This window comes from Myxocyprinus asiaticus, chromosome 49 (genome assembly GCF_019703515.2).
Source record: "Myxocyprinus asiaticus isolate MX2 ecotype Aquarium Trade chromosome 49, UBuf_Myxa_2, whole genome shotgun sequence".
Lineage (NCBI taxonomy): Eukaryota > Metazoa > Chordata > Actinopteri > Cypriniformes > Catostomidae > Myxocyprinus > Myxocyprinus asiaticus.
In genome coordinates, this window is record NC_059392.1 from 1,363,567 (window position 1) to 1,389,968 (window position 26,402).

The 26,402-nt window shown below is 38.7% G+C and overlaps 2 protein-coding genes across 3 annotated transcripts in view; both read left to right on the forward strand.

The window, feature by feature from the left end:
- Positions 1-14,603, forward strand: part of LOC127438052 (gastrula zinc finger protein XlCGF8.2DB-like) — a 71,455-nt gene extending 56,852 nt beyond the window's left edge. The window contains exon 4 of the mRNA XM_051693337.1: positions 13,558-14,603. Coding sequence (XP_051549297.1) covers positions 13,558-14,603 — 1,046 coding nt within the window. The remainder of the gene's footprint in view (positions 1-13,557) is intronic.
- A 5,868-nt stretch (positions 14,604-20,471) lies between these two features.
- Positions 20,472-26,132, forward strand: LOC127438606 (gastrula zinc finger protein XlCGF8.2DB-like). 2 transcript variants are annotated; one of them, XM_051694306.1, is made up of 3 exons: positions 20,472-20,507; positions 22,797-22,946; positions 23,095-26,132. In XM_051694306.1, the coding sequence occupies exons 2-3, from the start codon at positions 22,862-22,864 to the stop codon at positions 24,075-24,077; spliced, it is 1,068 nt and encodes a 355-aa protein (XP_051550266.1). In that variant the 5' UTR covers positions 20,472-20,507; positions 22,797-22,861; the 3' UTR covers positions 24,078-26,132. The 2 variants fall into 2 exon arrangements, with proteins under 2 accessions (XP_051550266.1, XP_051550267.1); XM_051694307.1 differs by having other exon boundaries at positions 20,482-20,507; positions 22,807-22,946.
- The last annotated feature ends 270 nt before the right edge of the window (positions 26,133-26,402 follow it).

The following is a 26,402-nucleotide window of genomic DNA, read 5'->3' on the forward strand; positions in this document are numbered from 1 at the left end:
TTAAACATTTCCTCCAGAGGTGAGGCCTTCATGGCGGCGTTCTTCCTCCTTCAATTCCCGGGTTTCGGCACCAGTGTAACAAAGTTTGTGATGGGGTGCAAGGAGCAAGCGGGAGACGCGAAATTCAACACAAAAAGGTCATTTATTTTACACTCAACAAAACTTGCTTTCAGCAGACTGTCAGCACAAGCTCTGTGTGTGTGTGTGGGTGTGTGTGCATGGGTAGCTCTCTCTCCCTTCACTGGCGTCTGGCTCGCTCTTAAAACCCGTCTCCAATCTCACTGCAATCACAAACAGCTGTTAGAGACTATCATTGCCAGGTGATGATCCTTACCATTCTCATCTCCTGATCTCACTCTCCATTCACAAGCCGGCGCTCAACCACACACCCATCACCACACAAAGATTCATAAAATTTGAGTACAAATTTTACAATTTTAAGTTTTAAAATATATAAACAAACTCATGACAAATGTTTCAAATAGTCACTACACCCTAACATTCTGGTTTTGCCCACAAACTTTAAGCCATGTTGCCATGCTGTTCTTTAGAGTGACTAACGCAGTCAAATTCTTGGGTAAAATGAACAATATAATACATTAAGATTTTAGGTTAGAATTTAATCAGTAGGCTATAATCAACACGTACAGGTCTCGTAAATGGTCACCATTTCTTTTAAGAATTTTTTAAGCACACTTTTAAATTCACTAGTTCATTTTAAATGGTCCAGTGTAACAAGTTAATTTTGAAATGCATATATCTATCTCAATTACTATGAGTTTATAAAGTGGCATGCATCGTAATTATATGTGAAAAATAAGATGTTTTAATGTTTTTTTTTAATCATAATTATGTCTGTCAGTGTGCATTCCTTATTGAGCGCTCTTGGTGTGAGCCTCTTATTAGAGAATGCTGTTGCTAATATTAAGCTCAATTCTCCGTTATTGAGCACATGTGTGCCTCTCCCTTGTGATTGGTGCATGTTAAGTATTTGATTGATAAATGGTGTTCATAAAGAGGACGTTGTGTTTGTTATCTACCCTGTAAACTATTTAGTGCTTCTCTTGCATTTTGTTTACAAGAGAAGCAGCAGGATCAACACTGATTCTTTGTTCTCTTTCTCCCGGTTAGTTGCACGTTTGCTTTTTATTCTTGCGCCTGTACCCAATAGTACTAATATTAATCTGTGTATATTATTAGGTTGATGTGCGTTGATGTGATGATCTTAGTGTATAAGATCCTCTCTCACTGAAGGTAAAGCATTTATAAGTGTATTCATAATAAATTTGCAATTGCAGGTGCAGTGTATCCCTGTATAACACTAGCTGCTGTTTCTTCATACCTGTTTCTTTACATCTGTTCCTGCGTGCCGTTTCGTCAGAGTTGCTTCATTGTTTGTTTTGCCAAACTTGTTGCACCACATTTGTCTTGTTTCTGCATTGTACAGTGCAAAACATAAAAATATGTAAATGTTATTTATAATAATTGTGTACTGTATGTTGTTCCAGAAATGAAAATGTAACAGATGCACATACAAAAAATATTTCATAATGAATGCTTGCCAAATAAGATCGATCTCTAACCAGTTGGGCTCCGGTGCATTCAATAAGGCAGAAAATCAGATCCAGATGGCGTTTCGTGATAACATAGGAAACGCCTTCACAAAAAATGCCTTCACACGATTGCATTCACAAATGGATGTATAATAACAAATTACAGGCTAATTTGAAGGTAGTGTCAATTTTACAGATTTTTAAAGTTAGTTCATCCATAAAATGTAAATGCTGTCATAACATCCACACCCTAATGTTGCTCTGAGCCTTAGACATTTTTATTCTTTGGAACACAAAAGGAGATTATTATTAGAGACTGATATTCTCAGTCACCATTTTCTTTCATTGCATCTTTTTTTTTCTATGAAAGTGAGTACTTGACTGAAATTCAATATTGCATTATCTTCTTTCATGTTTATATCATACAGGTTTGGAATATACAGAGCCCCTTGTGAGGACAGAGAGGGAGGATCCAGCATTTCCTCGCAAAAAAAGCAAAAAACTTGGTTTTAGTACAGTAACCATAGTTGAACAATGGTATTCATAGTAAAACCATAACCACAAAACTTACTGTGGTTTTAGTAGTAACCATATTTAACCATGATACTTGCAGTGAAACCATTGTAATAACACAGGACAATGAAAAGTGTGGTAATAAAATTTGAATTTTGTGGTTCTGGTTTTACTCCCATAATTAAACTATTGTTACTGCTGAAAAAAAAGAACCTTTATGAAAATAAAATCATTTTACTACAGAAACCATTCATTAACCATGGTATCTGAAAACATTAGTACAAGATTTAACATGGTTACTAAAGTCATGTTTACTGCACTATTACTACAGTAAAACCATGGTTAATTTATTGTGAGTGAGCAATAATAAAGGGTTAGTATACCCAAAAAAGAAATTCTCTCATCATATACTCATACCATCCCAGGTGTGTATAACTTACTTTCTTCTGTTGAACACAAATGAAGAAAAATAGTAAAATATTTGAGCTCAGTAGGTCCTTATAATGCAAGTGGATGGTGATCAGACTTTTGTAGTTCCAAAAATCAAAGTCAGCTGGCATAAACGTCATCCATACATCTCCAGTTTTTTAATGTCTTCTAAAACGGCACGTTCACTTTTGGTGCAAAAAAGATTCATATTTAAATACTTTTTAACACTAAATCATTGCTTCCAGTCAGCAGCAGTATGTGCATGTGACATAATCGCGTTGGCACATTCACGCGAAGAGCAGCGCTGTACAGCTGAGTAGGAGGAACGCTGTACAGAAGCTTCGTTGGTTTTGGTTTAGATCTGTATTTATATCTGTTTCTTTACTCACAATGGTGTGTTTATGTGCTTATCCTCAAAAAATTCTCTCATCATTTACTCAGCCTCATGCCATCCCAGATGTGAATGACTTTCCTTTATCTGCAGAACACAAATGAAGATTTTTAGAAGAATATCTCAGCTCTGTAGGTCCATACAATGCAAATGAATGGTGACCAAAACTTTGAATCTCCAAAAAGCAATCAGTTTTGGGTGAGAACAGACCAAAATATATCTCCTTTTTCATTATAAATCATGACATCAGCATTCTCCTTGGCGATCATGATTTCAAGTTCAATTACGCTTCCTAGTGCCATCTAGCACTCTGTGCATGCATGAAGCACTAGGAAGTGTAATCGAGCTAGAAATCATTATCGTGCCTAGAGACTGCAATGACAAGATAAACAGTGAAAAAGGAGTTACATTTTGGTCTGTTCTCACCCAAAACCGACTGGATCACTTCAGAAGACATTGATTAAATTACTGGAGTTGAATGGATTACTTTTATGCTGCCTTTATCTGCTTTTTGGAGCGTCAAATGTCTGGCCACCATTCACTTGCATTGTATGGACCTACAGAACTGAAATATTCTTCTGAAATTTTTTGTTTGTGTTCTGCAGAAGAAAGATAATCATACATATCTGAGGTTGGCATGCGGGTGAGAAAATGATGAGAGAATTTTTGGATGAAATATCCCTTTAAATCTGCAATTAGATCCAGTTCTTTGCTCTTACAGTTCAAGTTATATTTGCATACATCTAATTTTGAAGAGAATTTTCAAGTAGACAGTCATCCATATAAAAGCAGAATAAAGTCTTGTGTGGTGCAGGTATGACTGGAATAGACATCTGTTTCATCTTTATTTATAAGTAATAATAATACTACAGTGTCTTTCCAAACAGCATGAACATACTAAGGGTTAAAAAAAAAAAACAATGAATTTGAGAAAATCAGAGGAACCCCATACAGTCTGATAAATCATCTACACTGTCTCTCTGGAGAAAAGTCAATAAAACTGAGACATTTTAATGTGATATGAGACTTGAGGAAACATCTGAAAGGAGAAGCCCTTTGTGTGTTCTGTGGAAAGTGTTTTACATGGCTGGACAGTTTGAAAGTGCACCAGAAAATACACACTGATGAGAAGGATCATGTGTGCTTTGAGTGTGGAAATAACTTTATCACAGCAGCTATCAGTTTTTATTTTCACACAAAACCTGTTTTAATGCATTTTCATTCCTTTATCATGGATGTATGGATTATTTTGTTTATTTTATGTATTGCATGTTCTTTTTACTGTACTTATATATCATTTGGATCCATGGAGTTAATATTGTGCATGGTTTGATTAATATGTGTACTGTCGCTTTAAGAGGCGGTCTCTCTCTCTCTCTCTCTCTCTCTCTCTCTCTCTCTCTCTCTCTCTCTCTCTCTCTCTCTCTCTCTCGGATTTCATAGGAGGCAAAACAAAGGAAAGGGGGGATTCAAGATTCTCTGAGAAGCTCATGCTTTCCCTTTGCCAACAGAGCTCCATTTGTCTTACATGGATTACTGAGTTATCTGGACTGTGACGTTCTTCGAAGAACATCTCTGAGTTGGTGTTCAGGTCTGTAAACACGTTTATTTATCACACACATACTCAGATGTGTCAGGCTACAGGAAGTCTGTCCCAGTCGCTGCATTCTTATGAGAGCACCATTATAAATGAAAATCCATCCCAGATGTCTCTGACTTTCTTTCTTCTGCTGAACACAAATGAAGATTTTTAGAAGAATATTTGAGCTCTGTAGGTCCATACAATGCAAGTGGATGGTGACTAGAACTTTAAAGCTCCAAAAAGCACATAAAGGAAACAAAAGTAATTCATAAGGCTCCAGTGGTTAAATCTATATCTTCTGAATTGATATGATAGGTGTGGAAGAGAAACTGAAATATTTAAGTCTTTTTTACTCTAAATCTTCACTTTCACTTTCAGATATGAAAGAGGAGATTTAGAGTAAAAAAGGACTTAAATATTGATCTACAAATCTTCATTTGTGTTCTGCAGAAGAAAGAAAGTCATACACATCTGGGATGGCATGAGGGTGAGTAAATGATGAGAGAATTTTCATTTTTGGGTGAACTGTCCCTTTAACTACAACACAGACAGTGTGGATTGGCATTGTTTCCTATAGCGCCCTCTACAGCTCAAGAGATGCAAATAACTTTATTAAAAGAGTACTGTCTGCCATGCTGGTCCCTGTTTCATAATTATAATCCTGTCATTTTTTGTTGTTTTCCAACCACGTCAGAAAAAGATTTTAAAGAGAATATTTATGCCGTCGCAGAACCCGCATCCATATACAGTGAATTTATACGAGAAGCTCTTATTAGAAGGATTCTACGGAACACTTTAGAGGACAGGGAGGGAATTAATTTTTTGAGATAGTTTTTGTTTCCTTCACAATTATTTTGTTTTCACTAATAATTTTTGGTGCAGTATGTAACAATTTTCATGTAATATTCACCTTTTTTTTTTTTTGCCAATGTGTGAACGGCTTATAATGCAACTTAAAAAATGAGCCCTTCCCGGACTTCCTAGGTTGCCTATTAATCAAATCAAATCAAATCACTTTATTGTCACACAGCCATATACACAAGTGCAATGGTGTGTGAAATTCTTGGGTGCAGTTCCGATCAACATAGCAGTCGTGACAGTGATGAGACATATACCAATTTACAATAACATCAAATTAACACAACACAATTTAAACATCTGTTATACACATAATTACACACAACAATATACAAATAATAACATACACTGTACAGTATACAATACGCACTATATAGATACACATTAATCAATAAAAATAAAAATAAAAAAAGTGTATATATATACTATATATATATATATATATATATATATATATAGAATGTACAGTATTGTACTGTATTGACATTCAGGCTGTCGGTTGATAGTCAGTTGTTAAGAGAGAATATAATATAATATAATATAATTTATGACAGTCCGGTGTGAGATATAAGAGTAAGGGTAATAAAGTGCAGTGCTGATGTATTTGATTGTGGGAGATCAAGAGTTCAGAAGTCTGATTGCTTGGGGGAAGAAGCTATCGTGGAGTCGGCTGGTGCTGGTCCTGATGATGCGATACCGCCTACCTGATGGTAGCAGTGAGAACAGCCCATGGCTCGGGTGGCTGGAGTCTCTGATGATCCTCCGAGCTTTTTTCACACACCGCCTTGTATATATTTCCTGGAGGGAGGGAAGCTCACCTCCGATGATGTGTCTGGCAGTTCGCACCACCCTTTGCAGTGCTTTGCGGTTGTGGGCAGTGCTATTGCCGTACCAGGCGGAGATGCAGCCAGTCAGGATGCTCTCCACAGTGCAGGTGTAGAACCGTGTGAGGATGTGGCGGTTCATTCCAAACTTCCTCAGCCGTCTCAGGAAGAAGAGGCGCTGATGAGCCTTCTTCACAACGACTTCAGTGTGGATGGACCATGTGAGTTCCTCAGTGATGTGGACACCCAGGAACTTGAAGCTGCTGACTCTCTCCACTGGTGCTCCATTGATGGTGATGGGACTGTGTTCTCTGTCTTTTCTTCTGAAGTCCACCACAAGCTCCTTTGTCTTACTGACATTGAGGGAGAGGTTGTGCTCCTGACACCAGTGTGTCAGAGTGTGCACCTCCTCTCTGTAGGCTGTTTCATCATTGTCAGTGATCAGACCTACCACCGTCGTGTCATCAGCAAACTTAATGATGGCATTGGAGCTATGTGTTGCCACACAGTCATGTGTGTACAGGGAATACAGGAGTGGGCTGAGAACACAGCCCTGTGGGGCTCCAGTGTTGAGGGTCAGTGATGAGGAGATGTTGCTGCCCATTCTAACCACCTGGCATCTGCTTGACAGGAAGTCCAGGATCCAGCTGCACAGTGAGCTGTTTAAGCCCAGAGCCCGGAGTTTCTCATCTAGCTTGGAGGGCACTATGGTGTTGAATGCTGAGCTGTAGCCTACAAACAGCATTCTCACATAAGTGTTCCTTTTTTCCAGGTGGGAGAGAGCAGTGTGTATTGTAGATGCAATGGCATCATCAGTGGAGCGGTTGTTGCGGTAAGCAAACTGCAGCGGGTCAAGAGAGAGAGGCAATACAGAGCAGATGTAATCTCTGATTAGTCTCTCAAAGCATTTGCTGATGATGGGGGTCAGAGCAACAGGACGCCAGTCATTTAAGCACATTATTTTTTATTGTTTTGGAACAGGCACAATGGTGGATGTTTTAAAGCATGTGGGGACTAGAGACAAAGAGAGGGAAAGGTTGAAAATGTCCGTAAAAACACCAGCCAGCTGGTTCGCGCACGCTCTGATGACACGGCCCGGAATGTCGTCTGGGCCCGCGGCTTTGCGGATATTCACCCGTCGGAAGGATCGGGTTACATCCGCTACAGAGACAGAGAGTGAACTAACCTCTGTAGCTTCAGCTGCGAGAGCTCTCTCCGCGAGGGTGGTGTTATTTCCCTCGAAACAAGCATAAAAAGTATTTAGCTCATCCGGTAGAGAGGCAGCGGTGTTCACGGCGGAGTTTTTATTCCCTTTAAAGTCCGTGATGATGTTAATTCCCTGCCACATGCTTCTAGAGTTGGTGGTGTTAAACTGTCCTTCAATCTTGCTCCTGTACTCGCGTTTTGCAGTTCTGATTTCGGAGGGCATAACTGGCTTGTTTATGCTCCTCCGCATTCCCGGAATTAAAAGCGGAGGTCCGCACATTAAGTGCCGCGCGAACATCGCTATTAATCCATGGTTTCTGATTCGGATAGATCCGTATTGTTCTGGTCGGAACGACGTCCTCTACGCACGTTCTGATGAAACACATTACGCTATCAGCGTAAAGCTCGATGTCATCATCAGAGGCGGACTGGAACACCTCCCAGTCCGTGTGATCAAAACAGTCTTGTAGCGTAGAATCTGATTGGTCCGACCAGCACTGGATCGTTCTGAGGGTGGGTGCTTCCTGTTTCAATTTCTGCCTATAAGCGGGCAGAAGCAGAATGGAAGAGTGGTCCGATTTGCCAAATGGTGGGCGGGGGAGGGATTTGTAGCCATCCCAGAACGGAGAGTAGCAATGGTCCAAAAACCGGTCCCCTCATGTGTTGAAACTAATGTGCTGGTGATATTTTGGTGCGACTGATTTTAAACTGGCTTTGTTAAAGTCCCCGGTCACAATGAACGCGGCCTCAGGGTGCGCGGTTTCCTGCTCACTTATAATCCCATACAGTTCCTTGAGTGCCCGGTCTGTTACGGCTTGTGGGGGAATGTACACAGCTGTGATAATGACCGCTGTGAATTCCCTCGGTAGCCAGAATGGTCGACACAGAAGCATGAGAAATTCCAGATCAGGAGAGCAGAAAGACTTGATAGAATGAACGTTCCTCTGATCACACCAGGATTTGTTGATCATAAAACATACACCACCACCTCTACTTTTACCTGAGAGGTCTTTTGCTCTGTCCGCTCAGTGCACGGAGAACCCCACGGGTTCAATGGCTGAGTCTGGAATCTCCGCAGACATCCAAGTTTCCGTAAGGCAGATAATGCAGCAGTCCCTTGTATCTCGTTGGAAAGAGATCCACGCTTTCAGCTCGCAGAGCTTGTTATCCAGAGACTGAACATTTGCCAGTAGAATAGTGGGTAGTGGGGGTCGATTTGTGCGGTGTCTTACTCTGATGAGAACGCCGGCTCTGTTTCCCCTTTTCCTTTTGCGTTTCCGCGCCGTGCTGCCCAGACAAAGGGCTCCACTTGCGTGTTTGTAAAGAGCGGGTCGGCATTGAGGAATGTGAAGTCCGGTTTATGGTGTGAGATTGCTGAACCAATGTCCAAAAGTGTTTGTCTGTCGTAGACAATAAGGCAGACAACATCCAAGACAAAAAACATAAGAATTGTGAACAAAACAAACAAAACACTGCTATGTTGTGTCGGAGCTCGCAACGCATCAGCCATACTCGGCGCCATCTTGAGTCCGGGAGTGACTCAAGAAATATTAAAGCCTGTAGACCGATTTTCATGCGAAGGGAGCGGGTCGGTTTTGCTGGGAATATCCAAAGATTGTGATGTTTATGCGCGCTCTCGAGAGCCTTGCCTTAGTAATAGCATCTCTTCCGCTATTCAACAGTGGCAACAGTCTGCAACACTAGGTATCGTTATCTTAGAGTTGGAATCCAGCAAACGTCTGGCTCCCAGCACAACACCGACTCCTACACAAACTCCGAGTAAGCCAAAAAAAAAAAAAAAAAACATTTATCTACTGAATCCCATCTGGCTAAGCGGGAACGTGATTGTGGTCGAGCAAAAACTAGAGCGAACATCGGCAGGGCATTTGATTCCTGGAGGGACTTTCGTTCGGTTTTGGGGATCAAAACCGACCCTGAATTGGCATTTTTCTTATTGGACAGGTAAGCTTACATAACTGCACAGCATGTGAAATATGTGCAGTTGTGCAGGGATGTGCAAAATATGTGCAGAATATGAACCATAGAATGTGCAAATGTTCACTGTTCACAGTTGTTCACAGTTCACAGAAAAGTTCACAGTTTGAGTATAATAAAAAGTGCAATAGACCAGATAAATGTTCTTTACGTTGACGCAAGACAGATGTGGAAACTATGTTAATGTAACGTGTAGTGTCTATGGAGTTGGGATAAGAGACAGCATCAGGGGGGTCCTAGGCCTTGTATATGAGGCCAGCTGCAGACGGGAAGAAACTGTTCCTGTGGTGTGAGGTTTTGTTCCTGAGGGACCGTAGCCTCCTGCCAGAGGGGAGTGGCTCAAAGAGATTGTGTTCTGGGTGGGAGGGGTCAGCCACAATCTTTTCTGCCCCTCTCAGTGTCCTGGAGGCATACAGGTCCTGGAGAGATGGCAGATTGCAGACAATCACCTTCTCAGCAGAATGAATGACATGCTGTGGTCTGCTTTTGTCCTTGGCAGTGGCAGCAGCATACCAGATGAACTCAATGATGGAGGTGTAGAAGTGCACCATCATTGTCTTCGGCAGATTGAACTTCTTCAGCTGCTGCAGGAAGTACATCCTCTGCTGTACTTTTTTAATTAGAGAGCTGATGTTCAGCTCCCACTTGAGTTCCTTGGTGATGATGGTTCCCAGGAAGCGGAAGGACTCCATAGTGTCAACTGGAGAGTCACACAGGATAATGGGGGTGGGTGGGCCTGGGTTCTTCCTGAAATCTATGACCATCTCCACTGTCTTCACAGCATTGAGCTCCAGGTTGTTCTGACTTCACCAGGTCACCAGATGATCAATCTTCCACCTCTAGGCGGACTCATCCCCACCAGAGATGAGCCCAATGAGGGTGGTGTCATCCGCGAACTTCAGGAGCTTGACAGACTGGTGACTGGAGGTGCAGCTGTTATAGTACAAGGAGAAAAGTAGAGGGGAAATAACACAGCCTTGAGGGGAACCAGTGCTGATGGTCCGGGAGTCATGTTTTCCTAGCCTCACGTGCTGCCTCCTATCAGTCAGGAAGTCTGTGATCCACCTGCATGTGGAGTCAGGCACACTCAGCTGGGAGAGCTTGTCCTGCAGCAGAGCCGGGATGTTGGTGTTGAAGGCGGAGCTAAAATCCACAAACATGTTCCTGGCATAAGTTCCTGAGGAGTCCAGATGCTGGAGGATGAAGTGAAGGGTCATGTTAACTGCATCATCTACTGACCTGTTAGCTCTGTAGGCGAACTGCAGGGGGTCCAGGAGAGGATCAGTGATGGCTTTGAGGTGGGACAGCACAAGGCGCTCAAATGACTTCATTTCACAGAGGTCAGGGTGACAGGTCTAATGTCATTAAGTCCTGTGGTCCTTGTTTTTTTTTTAGGGACGGGGATGATGGTGGAGGTCTTGAAGCAGGCTGGCACATTGCATGTCTCCAGTGAGGTGTTAAAGATATCTGTGAACACCGGAGACAGCTGATCAGCACAGTGCTTCAAGGTGGATGGAGAGACAGAGTCTGGCCCGGCTGCTTTGCGGGGGTTCTGTCTCTTGAATTGTCTGGTTACATCTCCCTCCATGATGAAGAGAGTCATCATTGTGGTGGTGGAGGAGGGGGCCTCTGAGGTAAGGAGCTGTGGAGAGGACCAGGCCCCTGCTTTGATGGGGGAAGTGGAGCAGGGCTGGAGCTGGGTGGGCTGGAGCTGATCGATGGTGTCATGGGGGATGTTGTCAGGAATGTCCCATTGTTTTTCAAAGCGACAGTAAAACTCATTCAGGCTATTGGCCATGCGCAAGTCGTCAGTGGATTGGGGGGCTTTAGGCTTGCAGTTTGTGATCTGTCTGAGCCCTATCCAGACAGAAGTAGAGTCGTTGGCTGAGAACTGCTGTTGCATCTCTCACTGCCTTACTAAACCTGTACTTTGACTTTCTGAACCTGTCTCTGTCCCCACATCTAAACGCTCCTTCTTTCTCTCAACTTAGCTGTCTGAGTTTGGCTGTGAACCAGGTTTTGTCATTGTTTTAACTCACCCTGGTGCATGATGGTACACAGCAGTCCTCACAGAAGCTGATGCTATGAAGCTATGAAGCCTCTGTGTACTCATCCAGACTGTTGGTAGCAGTCCTGAATACATCCCAATCAGTACAGCCAAAGCATGTCTGCAGATCCTCCACAGCCCCACTGGTCCAATGCGTTGATGTCCTCACAACAGGTTTAGATAGTTTTAATTTCTGCCTGTATGCAGGAATCAGGTGGACCATGAGGTGGTCAGAGTGACCCAGTGCAGCGCGGGGGACAGCATGATAGGCACTGCTTACTGTAGTGAAACAGTGATCCAGAATGTTCTCCTCTCTGGTCGGGCATTTAATAAACTGTCTGTATTTGGGGGAGTTCACTTAACGGCCACATGTGTCATTAATAACAAGGGTTTCTGAATCTTACATACTGCACCATTAACCATGATTTTAAAATAGTAATATTGTAGTAACCATGATTTTTGGTGGATACATCACAATTTATTGCTAGGGAACCCATAATAATTGTGAGGGGATGCAAAACTATTTCAGAAATATATATATATATATTTTATTAAATTAAATGATTAAAAAAAGAGACCCATGAGATAATTAAATTGAAAATACTTGAGCAGTTACAGATATTGTTTTTTACAACTTGAAAAGTTGTGGCTTTTCTCTTTATTTTGACTGTTTTCTCAGTTTTCCTTTTTAAAATTACTTATTGGGTGGACGGTGTTAATGTTAATTCAAAACTAATTCATACACATTTATCTGTTCATTTACATTTAATTAATGTTATATACCTGCATATGTTTATTTCTACATCTAAAATGTTATATAAAATATTTATGAAATTTATGTAAAATAACACATTTATTATAAAAGTGTAGATATAAATAAATACATGTAATGATTTACATAATTCATATTTTTTACAACAGATTGTGATGTCATTACATTGGTTTGTCTTGTCACCAAACAATTGCTGCATTACTGATTATGGTTGGTACGTTATTATGATTAGCAGTGGTGACTAAAAACATACTATAAAAATTAATAGTATAAAAAATTATTTGCTAGATTTATATTGTTAAATAAGGCGTGTTGTGCAAAGGGTCCAAAGACCACTGAAATAAAAAGTGGCAGAATGGCAGTTAGCATGAAACTGGGGGATCTACTGCAACAGCCTGAATGATTTTTCTGATTGGTCAGTTTGCTTTCCTGTGATGTCATTGGCTGTAAAGAGCATATCATAGTATCTTGTTTTAATATATTATTAACTATAATAATCATATATATCTGTAATAATAATGCTGTGAATTTTCCCATCAGTCTACTAGAAAAGATCTGCATCCAAACAAACCGAACAACTAAAATCAGTAACGATGGAGTTTGTGAAAGAGGAAAGTGAGATCATGAGTGATCCAGAAGTCTCCAGAATTAAACGTGAAGATACTGAGGAACTAATAGGTTAGTGTCCATTCTTGATTCTTCAATAATGATTTTGAGGAACATTAAAGGTGCTGTAAGTGATTTTAGCTGTTCTACTTCCACAAGACTGAGTCGTTAGATTAGCCACGCCCCCTCTTTCCAAAACTCTGCCCTCCAAAAATACCAAATGAGCTTTATTGAGACCGACATCATGCAGAAATGGTTGTCAAAAACAACAGCAGCAAAATAGCGCCCTCAACTGACAACTGTTATGAACAACATGGCATAAAAATGGCATTAAGACTCAATAATTCGCTGCAACTACAATGCTATGAGAACGTGCAAAATGATTGACAGGTTGAAAGACTCATTGTCCGCAGACACATTTTTGTTTGCTGTTTACAGAGTCCAGAGCTGTTACAGAGACCGGTGAGATATCTTATAACACTTATTTCATTAATATCTTTCAGGGAGTAGGAACATTTTAAGAGTACCTTTCAATGAAAAAAAATCACTTACAGCAGCTTTAAGGTCTTAGAGCTTCTAGAAGTTCAACATATTTGTTGGTTGTTATCGGAGCTCTCAAGTAACAAATAACCAGATTTGATATTAAAATAATAGAAATAACCTTTAGCACATCAACAATCACATAAAAATAGATACTTGAGTCTGTTGCTTTGCGCTTTTCACTTTTCTTTTGTTTCACATTTGTCTTTCTTCAAATAAACTTTTGTTGATTTAATTTTAGACTTGATAGATGTGAAGGAGGAAAGTCAAGAGCTGGAAATACTTTCACAGACTGAAAAAAATTTCACACAGAAAAATACTGACAGAGCAGAAGCCAAAAAGTCTTTCACCTGCAGTCAGTGTGGAAAGAAGTTCAGATGTACAGGACACCTTAAGATTCACATGAGAGTTCATACTGGAGAGAAACCTTTCGCATGTTATGAGTGTGGAAAGAGTTTGACACGTAAAGGACATCTTGAAGAACACATGAGAATCCACACTGGAGAGAAACCGTACACATGTGAACAGTGTGGAAAGAGTTACACACGTAAAGGACACCTTGAGGAACACATGAGAATCCACACTGGAGCGAAACCGTACACATGTGATCAGTGTGGAAAGAGTTTTACATTAAAAAGACTTCGCGACAGGCACATAAGAATTCATACAGGAGAGAAACCTTACACATGCCATCTGTGTGGAAATAGTTTCTCACGTCATGAAAACCTTAAGCTTCATATGAAATTGCACACTGGAGAGAAGCTGCCCACATGTGATCTGTGTGGAAATTGTTTCACAAGTAAAAGAGATGTTGAGGTCCACATGAGGATCCACACTGGAGAGAAGCCGCACATTTGTTATCAGTGTGGAAAGAGTTTTACATATGCAAACAGTCTCAGTGATCATCTACGCTATCACTCTGGAGAAAGACCATTTAGCTGCGATCAGTGTGGTAAAAAGTTTATTGTGCGAAAAGACCTGAGCAAGCACCTGAAAGTTCATGCAAAGGAGAAGCCATATGCGTGTTCTGATTGTGGAAAGAGTTTTGCACGAGTGGACACTTTAAAACAGCACCAGAAAACACACACCGGTGAGAAGAATTATATGTGTTTTGAGTGTGTTAAGACTTTTAATAGAATCAGCCATTTGATAGAGCACCAGAGGACTCACACTGGAGAAAAACCTTACAAGTGTTCACACTGTGACAAGAGATTCACTCTGTCGTCTCACCTGAAAAGACATGAGAAGATCCACACTAGAGAGAAACCAATCAAGTCATCTAACTAGTGTGTTGCTGTTGTGAAATGGCCCAAGTTTTGTAGAGATAATTGAATTTTATTTATTGTCGCTGTTGGAAGTTAAACCTGTGAGATCATCAAGAGACTGAATGAGTTTTGTTGTTAGAAGCTTTTACAGTGTGGATGAAAATATGTCAGGTTTTTGTTCATGCCAGTTTTTCTACTGTTTGAAATTTTCACAAAAATCTGTCAAGCCGGGACGTGTGCTGGTTCTTGCTTGAATAGGGAGCTTTAATGTCATTTATTTGTCTCCTTTATTTATTTATTCATGTAATGTAATGTGTTGTGTAGAGTGTGCTGCTGATTCTACATGAAATTACGAGAAATAAATATTGCAGCAAAATCTAGTATTTCTTCTTCAGTTGATTGCAGCATTGACTCCTGGTCTTCATTTCACTCCCTGGTTCTAAGGGCCTTTACTATATTTCCCCTACAACTTATATCCAACCCAAGAATTCTTAAGAGTAAGATTTAATATTGGTACCTCAAACATGTGTCAGTTTTGTAATTCTGATGTTGAAACAATGGAACATTTATTTTTTCATTGTAATTTGGTGCAGGTTTTTGGTATGATGTTTATAATTGGGTAATTAAGAATAAAAAGATCTAATTTGTTCTAAATAATTTGTTGCATTTGATACATTTTTTTTTTTTATATACATAAATGTAAATTTATTAAAATACCAGCCCATCTGCAGTCTATTAAAATGGAACTGTAGGGGTATCTAGAAGCCCACAAGCCAAAAACATTTGTATGTTAGACAAACATGGATTTATATAACAAACCCCTACAAATTTGTATTGTATTTTCTGTTGCTTTTGTTGTAATTTTGATGCTTTTGTTTGCTATTTAAGTTATATGTGTACAGGTTTATCTGTGTTCTCAGTCTGTATTGACTCTTATTATTAGAAGTAATTTGCCTTTTTGTTGTTCTAAGATTAAATACATCTCAATAAAAAAAGACAAATTTTTAAATTTACAGTTGAAGTCAGAAGTTTACATACACCTTAGCCAAATGCATTTAAACTCAGTTTTTCACAATTCCTGACACTTAATCGTAGAAAACATTCCCTGTCTTAGGTCAGTTAGGATCACTACTTTATTTTAAGAATGTGAAATGTCAGAATAATAGAAGAGAGAATGATTTATTTCAGCTTTTATGTCTATCATCACAATCTCAGTGGGTCAGAAGTTTACATACACTGTTAGTATTTGGTAGCATTGCCTTTAAATTGTTTAACTTGGGTCAAACATTATGGGGAGCCTTCCACAAGCTTCTCACAATAAGCTGCTGGAATTTTGTCCCATTCCTCCAGACAGAACTGGTGTAACCGAGTCAGGTTTGTAGGCCTCCTTGCTCGCACACGCTTTTTCAGTTCTGCCCCAAACATTTTCAATCAGATTGAGGTCAGGGCTTTGTGATGGCCAATCCAGCACCTTGACTTTGTTGTCCTTAAGCCATTTTGCCACAACTTTGAAGGTATGCTTGGGGTCATTGTCCATTTGGAAGACTCATTTGCGACCGAGCTTTAATTTCATGATGGATGTCTTGAGATGTTGCTTCAATATATCCACATAATTTTCCTTCCTCATGATGTCATCTATTTTGTGAAGTACACCAGTCCCTCCTGCAGCAAAGCACCCCCACAACATGATGCTGCCACCCCCATGCTTCACGGTTGGGATGGTGTTCTTCAGCTTGCAAGCCTCACCCTTTTTCCTCCAAACATAATGATGGTCTTTATGGCCAAAGAGACCAGAGGTTTCATCAGACCAGAGGACATTTCTCCAAAAAGTAAGATCTTTGTCCCCATGTGCACTTGCAAACTGTAGTCTGGCTTTTTTATGGCAGTTTTGGAGCAGTGGCTTCTTCCTTAATGAGCAGCCTTTCAGGTTATGTCGATATAGGACTCGTTTTTACTGTGGATATAGATACTTGTCTACCTGTTTCCTCCAGCATCTTCACAAGGTCCTTTGCTGTTGTTCTGGGATTGAGTTGCACTTTTTGCACCAAACTATGTTCATCTTTAGGAGACAGAATGCGTCTCCTTCCCAAGTGGTATGATGGCTGCGTGGTCCCATGGTCCCAACAAAGATTTTAAAAATGAAAAGTTTGAAAAATCATTAAATATACTGCAAATTGAAAGTTATTTTGAATTCAATCATACTGCTGTATCACTAGGTGGCGACAGTGAGGAGAAATTTAATGAAAGTGAAGAGGAAAAGAAGCTAGCGGTATGCTAAGCTAATAGGCTAACCGATTAGCTTGTAAGCTAACTGGAGAATACAGAACCGATAAATGATTATCTTATCATTTATATGTTTTTTACTATTGAACAAGCAGAAATTGTACAAACACCTTTAGGAATAAAGAGTACTTTCACAAAATGTTACATTAAACAAGTTCAGTTTACCATTTATATTTTCTGTTTAATAATATAATATGTGACATAGAATTTAAAGGTTATTCTTTGTCATATTTAAAGAGTTAAGAGAAAATTAATCATACAGCAATTGAATGAGGAAAGCTGTAAACTGAGACCTACTTGTCGCAAAATTGTCTGTGTCTTCTCTTATAAAACAGCAATTTTATAATTGTAAACTCCACACATAGTTTATTCCACATTGATTGTTTAGTGTAAAACATGTTATAGATTAGTGGACAGGTGGTAAATTCATTAAACGATGAGCTGTTTCCTCACAAAAGCAGTTTATTCAGCATAATGAAGCATCGCATCCATAGACATCCATTCAAAATACGGTCTGTTGTCTCCTCACCAGTGTACCGCCCATAGAATGTCTATGGGCAGGGGTGGACTGGCCATCGGGAGCACCGGGTGTTTTCCCAGAGGGCCGCTGGGTAATTTGGGCTGGCCCATTGATGTGCAAGTACTGGCCCACTGGCCCATCCTACAGGCGATATAAGCAGCCGCTCTGGGCTCCGACATGTCCGCGCAGACCTCGTTGTAGAGTGAACATTCAAACACATCTGTAAGGTAAAGCCAATACTTTTATTTTAAAAACTAAAATAACTTTTATTTTGAAATTACTAACACATAATTGTGCATTTCTGTATGAGCACATTAATGCTGTACCTTGCGTGGACGTCATTATTTGACAGTCAAATCACAATAATGGTGACAACCTAGACAGCATATTAAGTATAAGATGAGCTCTGAATAATCACAAAATGACAAATAACTGCAAGTTACAACAAATACAATAACAGCAGCATATATCAAATCTGCAAACAGCAAAGCTATGAGCAGTACATAGTCATTTGCATAATTTATTCAGAATGCAGGGAGCTGAAGTGCAGCTTGCTGAATAATGGTCACGCCTGATAAAAATGCAGAAAATAAGTCAGGAAAAATATTACTTTGTGGCATTACATTTGAGTCTTTGAGGCTTAATTTGTTTAAAGGATAGATGAAACAATGCTTGTCAAAGAATTGGGCTTTTCACTTTTTCTCAAGAATAACCTCTAGCGGTTAAAAAATTTAACTACGTGTCTTGCGGAAGAACATTGTTTTGGTAATGATGTAAGTTGTGCTTCGGCTCTGCTCTTCTGCGCGGATGAATGTGGTTCGAGGCACCGGTGTACACATGGATACAGTACATCTTATCAGAGCGAATGGACAAGTAAATAACGAAAGCAAGGAAAAGACGGACATCTGAAAACATGTCATCTGAGCAGGTAAGTGCCTTATCTTTTGCTGTTGTTTTGACTTATTGGAAACATTGATGTTTTGAAATAAATTACGTTACAAAGTTTACAATGTTCTTTAACATTAGATATAATGATTGCTATTCTGATAAGGTCAAACTATGTAAAGTTTTATAACTGCAGGATATTCTGGCCAAATAGACCATGGTAGTAACTAATTTATAGATTGTCATTGTTACCAACCAGTGGTCAACATCATTTCAAGACTCACATGCCCTTGGCAAGATTCAGACTAAAGGATTTATTTATATAAATTATTGCCGTTATAAAGAAAATACACACGTGTGCTAGTAAGTGAAAATTTCTGCACCGATTACAGTTGAATTTTTGTATTTCACTACACACAGACGTGTGTGTGTGTGTGTGTGATTACACAACTATACATAAACCATATCAATAAAATATCTTACCTGTTGAGTAAGAAAAAGGCCATCTCTGGGTCGCTTTTATATCCTTTCAGATCTCTGAGTTGTCGCCACCTCTGAAAAGCCAAGCCGATGTTGATTCAGATTTTATTACGAACTCTGCCACTTTCCCTTTTTGCTTGTAGACTCATTTCGGGGTATCTTTGTTTTTACAACCTGTGATTCCCCGGAGGTTTGCCGTTTTGAATGATCCATGGTCAATTGTTCTCGTTCGTTGCGACAACAAACTTTCAGCTTCAGATACTTCCTCACCATATACGCGCTACAGTAGCCGGAGCTTATTTTCTCTGTGTATGGATATGAGGTCAACACGCATGTATGCAATTTCCCAGGAAATCCGTCCCGACAGCTCTAAAATTTAAATCATTATTATAGGTTTATCAAAGTGTATTTGGGAAAAATAAAGACATGGTTTGGAAGATGGATTTTTGTTGCACTCTCTTATTAATAATATATTGTTACTTTTTAACCAAAAACAAAAAAGTTACATAGTGTAGTTTTAAACAACATTTTATGATTTTGAATAGCTATATATACACATATAATATATGATTATTATACTTGTTGTTTCCACAACCTCATATTAACTAAGACAATAGTTTATTTGCACTTATAGAAAAAAGTTGAAAGGTGATTAAGATCTTTAAAAACTTTTGAAGAAATGCTGACTTGTAATAGCACCTAAAATACACACTTTCCCTTGTACTTTCATGTACATTTTAACCAGACATCTGTATGTTGGGGAAAAGAGTTTTCGGACATGTTATCACATTTACTCATCACATTTACAGTGATATTATATGTTTTAAAGTTATGACCATTTTTGCACAGTGGGGCCCATTGTCATGACTAGGAGTCAGTAGAAATGTCTATTTATTTTTTAACACAAACATATGAAATTGAGCCAGAAAATGAAATCAATGAGCCGGTGTGTTGTGGTGTGGACCGAGTTTGGTGGGGCGCTCTGTCCAGGGCCACTTTTTAGTCCCAGTCCACCCCTGTCTATGGGACTGCAGCGTTATGCTATTTTAGGCTAAGCTTGAAGGTTCCCCTTTAAAGAAGGGTTCTATGTTACTTGTAGTCTTGGGACGCAGACAGATACACTTTGATTTTTCCGACTGAGAAAAACGCGGTAATAGCGCCCACGTGTGTACGGAACAAGTTCTGCATGATAATAAAAATGTGTGTTTTCTCTAGCAGTGGTTTTGTATGTTTGTTTCAAACTAATTTAAAACTCGCTTACATTAGAATTTTTTTTTATTTTTTTGTAATTCTATGGCCCAAACTGAAATGTCAAAATCATATTTTTGGTTAAACAAGTGAACAGGAAGATTTGAGTTGTAAGTTATGTTCAGGGGGCAAAAATATTTTACATAAATGTGAGGTTGGTGCAGGTTGTCACGTGTGTTTTAGATGTTATAAATGCATATAATTTATGAACTTATTAAAAATCGTTACCCTTTACATTTTTGTTGTTTCACGAATTATTGTGAGCTTGATGTTTAAATGTTTCAGACATTATGGCTGTTTAAGCTTGAACATGTGTTCAGTGAACTGGGCATGGAAATATTTTAGCAAACATTTTAAGGTATGTTCCTGAAACTGACTTTAAAAAATAAACGGAAGTACAAAGTGTCAACTAGCCCCGTTGTCCTCTTTTATGTACACTAGATGTCAGTAATGCTCACAAGATGTAGGCGGTCATTAAAACCAGAAGAAGAAGAGCGACTTTGCAGGCTGGTAAGATTTGTTTTTTATATTATCATCATGAACGCATTAGTTTGGAGCGCATGTGATTTGTACTCAGTGCTTGAGTTGAGGGGGGATGTGAGGGGATGGTGTCCCCCTATTTGCAAAAAATACCAAAAAGCATCTCTGTTGTAAAACCACCATCCCCTTTAGATTAATTGTGTCATGTATTACTTATAATGAGAAGTAACCATGCAAACTCTCTCTCCACTGCGAAAACACGCCGCTTTTCTGAATTAAACACTGGTAAACATCAGAATCAGCTTTAATGCCAAGTATGCTTACACATACAAGGAATATGTCTTGGTGACAGGAGCTTCCAGTGCACAACAATACAATACAGCAACAAGACAGAGATAATAATAAGAAAAAAATTATTAACAAAATAAATAGAAATAGAATAAAAATTGGATAGAAAATAAAGTATATATAGAATACACAATAAGATTATATATATATATATATATATGTAGTGCAAATACAAATTGTTATATACAGTGCAAGGGAATGTAATGCAGAAGAGGTTGGATGTGTTGGATTTAAAACTGACAACCTTGGGGCCTGGGTAGCTCAGTGGTAAAATACGCTGGCTACCACCCCTGGAGTTCACTAGCTCGAATCCCAGGGTGTGCTGAGTGACTCCAGCCAGGTCTCGTAAGCAACCAAATTGGCCCGGTTGCTAGGGAGGGTAGAGTCACATGGGTTAACCTCCTCGTGGTCGCTATAATGTGGTTTGTTCTTGGTGGGGTGCATGGTGAATTGAGCGTGGATGGCGTGAAACCTCCATGCGCACTATGTCTCCGTGGCAACACGCTCAACAAGCCACCTGATAAGATGTGCGGGTTGACTGTCTCAGACACAGAGGCAACTGGGATTCATCCTCCACCACCCGGACTGAGGCAAATCACTATGCGACCATGAGGACTTAGAGTGCATTGGGAATTGGGCATTCCATATTGGGAGAAAAAGGGGACATGCACATGTTGAGTTAGAATTTTGACTGGCTAATCGCCCTTAATTAAAGTCTGTTATTTATCAAACATAGAAAATTAAATATTTTACTTGCATGATTAGTTCTAAGTAATACATGATGCAATCTAAAGGGGATGGTGGTTTTACAACGGGGATGCTTTTTGGTGTTTCTTGCAACAAGGGGGACACCATCCCCTCGCATCCCCCCCTCAACTCGAGCACTGCATAAAACCACTACTGTTTAAGCATCCTTCATAGAAACAGCCCAAACCTCCTTTAAAGTTCAGTTTTTGGAGTAGAAAAAATGTATGTCTGCAGTGAGCAAGCAATCTAGAACAGAAACTTTTTTTTATGATCATAACGTGGATTCTTTTCCTAAAATTCATCATAAGATACAACAACAGAGGGCAACAGAAGCATATGTGTCATAAGGGTCAATGAAGTGACGCTCATTTTTGTCCAGATCTATTAAATTAAAAATACATTTAAAAAAAAATTGCAATTCACACAAACCGTTTACTTGAATACATCTCTTCTAAGATGAGCATAGTTTCAGTTTCTGAATTTAAAGTCATATTGATGTTTTTTCTGTGGCTTAAAGTAAAAAATGTCATGTGGTGTCCAGAGACAGTACAAAAAAAGTCTCATTAAAAGCTGAAATTCCTGAATAAAGAAATGTTGGCATGACTTGAGCAGAGTAATCTTTTATTGTTATTTCTTAAAATATTAAGCAGTGAAACAGTTGTGTTTTAAAATATGATTCATATTTAAAAATGCTTTTGTCCACCAAATCCAGAAGTTATGGTGTAACCAACATGTAGGTAGTTATTTTGATGTTTATGCTGACCATAAAAACCATAAAACAGAGCGGAAACCTTTAGACCCTCAAGACTGAGTGTGAAGTTTTAAAAAAACATCTATTTATTTTGACATTTTTATGAAAAGGCACATTTGTTCAAGTCATGTGGTGTAACCTTGAGAAAACTTGATATTTTGGACACACAAAAAAAACATTATATTTATATATATAATTACTTTAAAAATGTATTTAAAAACTTTTTGGAAATTAATGATGAAGTTGTTTATTCTCTCATGTATTCAAGGTGCAAAGATAGTATTATAAACCCGTCTTTTTGCAAGAATTATATTACATTGATCTGTTTGATTTGTTCCGTTGAAATCTAAAATGATCGCATAATTTGGCAACATTATACTGAGGGCAGTGAATGTAATAAAAATAGATATGATTAAATAAAAAAGATAGCTAGATAGATTAGCGTGAAACAACCATTAACTGATTTATTTTAGTTTTTGGCAGCCCACAGAGAAGAACATCTGCATCCAAACAAACCGAACAACTAAAATCAGTAACGATGGAGTTTGTGAAAGAGGAGAGTGAGATCATGAGTGATCCAGAAGTCTCCAGAATTAAACATGAAGATACTGAGGAACTAACAGGTTGGTGTCCATTCTTGATTCTTCATTAATGATGCTGAGGAACATTAGAATAATAGTTAGAAAAGCTGTGAAAACTCTAGTCATGTGTTTTTGGGACTTGTTAGAAAAATCTGATTTCGCTCGTTGATGAAACCGATGTTCATTTTAGACCTGATTGAAGTGACAGAAGAAAGCAAAGAACTGAATGAAGTGGAGGAGACACCAAAAAGAAGAAAACGAGCCAAAAGTTCTTTCACCTGCCATCAGTGTGGAAAGAGTTTCACAAGTAAAAGAGATGTTAAGATCCACATGAGAATCCACACTGGAGAGAAGCCGTACACGTGTCATCAGTGCGGAAAGAGTTTCACACGTGCAAGCGGTCTCAAAGATCATCTACTACGCTATTACTCTAGAGAACAGCCATTTCACTGTGAGCAGTGTGGTAAAAAGTTTAAAGTTCAAAAAGACCTGAGGAAACACCTGAAATTTCATGCAAAGGAGAAGCCATTTGTGTGTACTGATTGTGGAAAGAGTTTTGCATATAAAAGAGATTTTGAGGAACACGTGAGAATCCACACTGGAGAGAAACCATACACGTGTTATCAGTGTGGAAAGTGTTTTTCAAAAGCATACAGTCTCAAAGATCATCTACTTCGCTTTCACTCTAAAGAAAGACCATTTAACTGTGAACAGTGCGGTAGAAATTTTAATGTGCCAGGAGACCTGAGAAGACACTTGAAAGTTCATGCAAAGGAGAAGCCATATGTGTGCTCTGATTGTGGAAAGAGTTTTGCACGAGTGGACAGTTTGAAATTGCACCAGAACATACATACAGGTGTGAAGAATTATATGTGTTTTGTGTGTGGGAACAGCTTTATCTCGGCAAGCAAATTGAAAGAGCACCAGAGAATTCACACTGGAGAAAAACCTTTCAAGTGTTCACACTGTGACAAGAGATTCACTCAGTCGGGACAACTGAAAACACATGAAAAGGTCCACATTGCAGAGAAGCCGTACCACTGTCTTCCATGTGGGAAGAGTTTCACCCTATCATGTCATATAAGGAGACATATGAACAAGTATCATCCAAAGTTGTCTGAGAATGAGCTGAGTTCATCCTCGGGTCAGGTCCAAGTAAACTCGAGTCTGTAATGTTACAAAGTTAATGTATTTAAATGACTTGTAGTGAAGTTTGTCCATGTTCATCGAAGCAAATTTAGAGTTCACAGTATTAGTTCAGAAAACTAGTTTGTTGCTGTGAAATCAGACGGATCTCACTGTGAATTTGGCAATTCTAGAGCAAAACTCGAAATTCAAACTACTGATTCATTCCTTTGTAAACAAAGAAGTACAAAAACAAAGTGCTTTCTGAATAAAACAACTACTGGTGTAAGTTAATATATTTCTTCAATGTAACATATATGCTAGTTGCAAAGCTTAAGCATTAAACACCTTTTTGATATTATAAAGGAAAGGATGTTTTCCCTAGTGAGTTTGTCAACTATGTTACGGTCAAACTGCATGGCATTACAGACACTGATTAAATGCTACACTTAGAGTAACACACATAAATAAGGGTTCTTTTGTCTATTCTGCCATATGTGCAGTCATTTCTTTAAAATAATTTTAAGAATTTTATGTTTTTGCAGATATTGCTGTGATATTTTCAGCACGGTCACTAGTGAGAGTAAAAATGTTTGTTTTTTTTAGCATAAATCTGCCTTAAGTATAATTTTGGTAGTTTTAATAGATGTTATGCAAATCTCCAAACTTTGTGGATGTGAAACATACCTTGAAGGATATCAGGAGCAGCATTCTTGTTATTTGAAATGTAAAAAAATAAAAAATAAAATCATCGATAACACAGTTGACAGTGAAAGTAACATAGTTGAAAAAGCAATATCCTGCTGATTTCACAAAATACAATGATACCATTTACATGAGAAGATCTCTGTTTTAACTTGCAAAGGAACAATATCTAGTTCATTTTGTAAAATCAATTAAATGTCCCTTAATCTCTAATCATCATGATTCACACTCATGAACGCACACACATGCATGAGGGCACACACCCTCTCAGTGTCCTCTGACACATACTGGCATAAATTATCACAAAAAACTGATATATGGAAAATAATTCATTAACATCAGTGGACACTGTAGGGTCATGTCAACTATGTTACCCAAGAGTTGGCCCTCGAGGTAACTTAGTTGACCGGTAACATAGTTGACAACTTCTCCATTTTGACTCATAATTTCAATGGTAGGCCGTGCCTGGCCAACCACAAGTCAATTTCTTGATCAGGTTAACCTCAAATTTGAATATTAATTTGAGTTAAAATCATAAACATATTGCCAACCATAACAATGTACCCAACATAGTTGACAGTCAATTAATATACTCATTGACAATATGCTATTGTAGTTAAAATACTGAAATTAATGAAAGGACACTCGCCATTATGTGTTAAAAATGTCCCCCACAGAGGAAAATGATGCTGGTCACATGGTTTTGGGATACACCATTTTTTTAGTTGCAGGGGGGGGTGTTTGTTTAGTAACATAGTTGACAGAACTTTTGTGAACATGAGAAAAATAAGATATTTTCTTTATTAAAATGTCATAATCTAAAAAATACTATTTTTCTGTAGTGGCCATTATTTTGAACTTAAGTCCCACTCACTTCAGAAACAGACAATGCAAAAACTGTCAGTTAAGAAACATCATGGCCATTTCAAGCAAAATGAAACATGGGGTGCACAAAATATGTGTGTGATATTATAATATGCTTTCCCTTAATGGATAAAATGGGATATTTCTGAAGAGAATGGTTAGAAAATATATAATGATCATAAATGGACATTGAATGTACCCTAAATTATAGAATGAGCCTACTGCCCTTAGTGGCTGAAACTGTAAGCAGTGTTGTAGTACTCGAGACTGAACTGGGTCAACGTGCTAGTTGGCCATGTTACGCTGTGTATCACTGTCAACATCGCATCTGAAAGTTCATATGTCAAGTTAAAATGAATTACAGCTGTTAACAATGTGTCTCGAGACACCTGTGTTCTGCTCTGTTCGTTGCGCTGCTTCATGCTTTTTTAGCGCAAGAACGTGTTCGGTCTGAATGGCCTCTTTTAGAAAAGTCTTTTAGAAAATTTTTAGCCAACATGTTAAAATAAATCTCTCAATGTCATCAGAATTGAACAGTCTGGTGTTGTTTTTGCTACATAAATTGTGCTTTCTGTGCATTCTTCGAGTTGAAATCCTGCAGGTGGCGGTAAGCAGAAATGTTTACTTGACTTACAATGAATGGAATAGAATTGTGCAATTGAGGAAATTGTAAACAAATTGAAAGTAAAGGTTTAGATTTAGGTTTAGCGTAGTATGCATATACAGTATGTCATATTTAATACATTGTTGTTAGTTTTTTATGTCCATTTTAGTATTAGTACACTATACTGTTTGAAATAACAG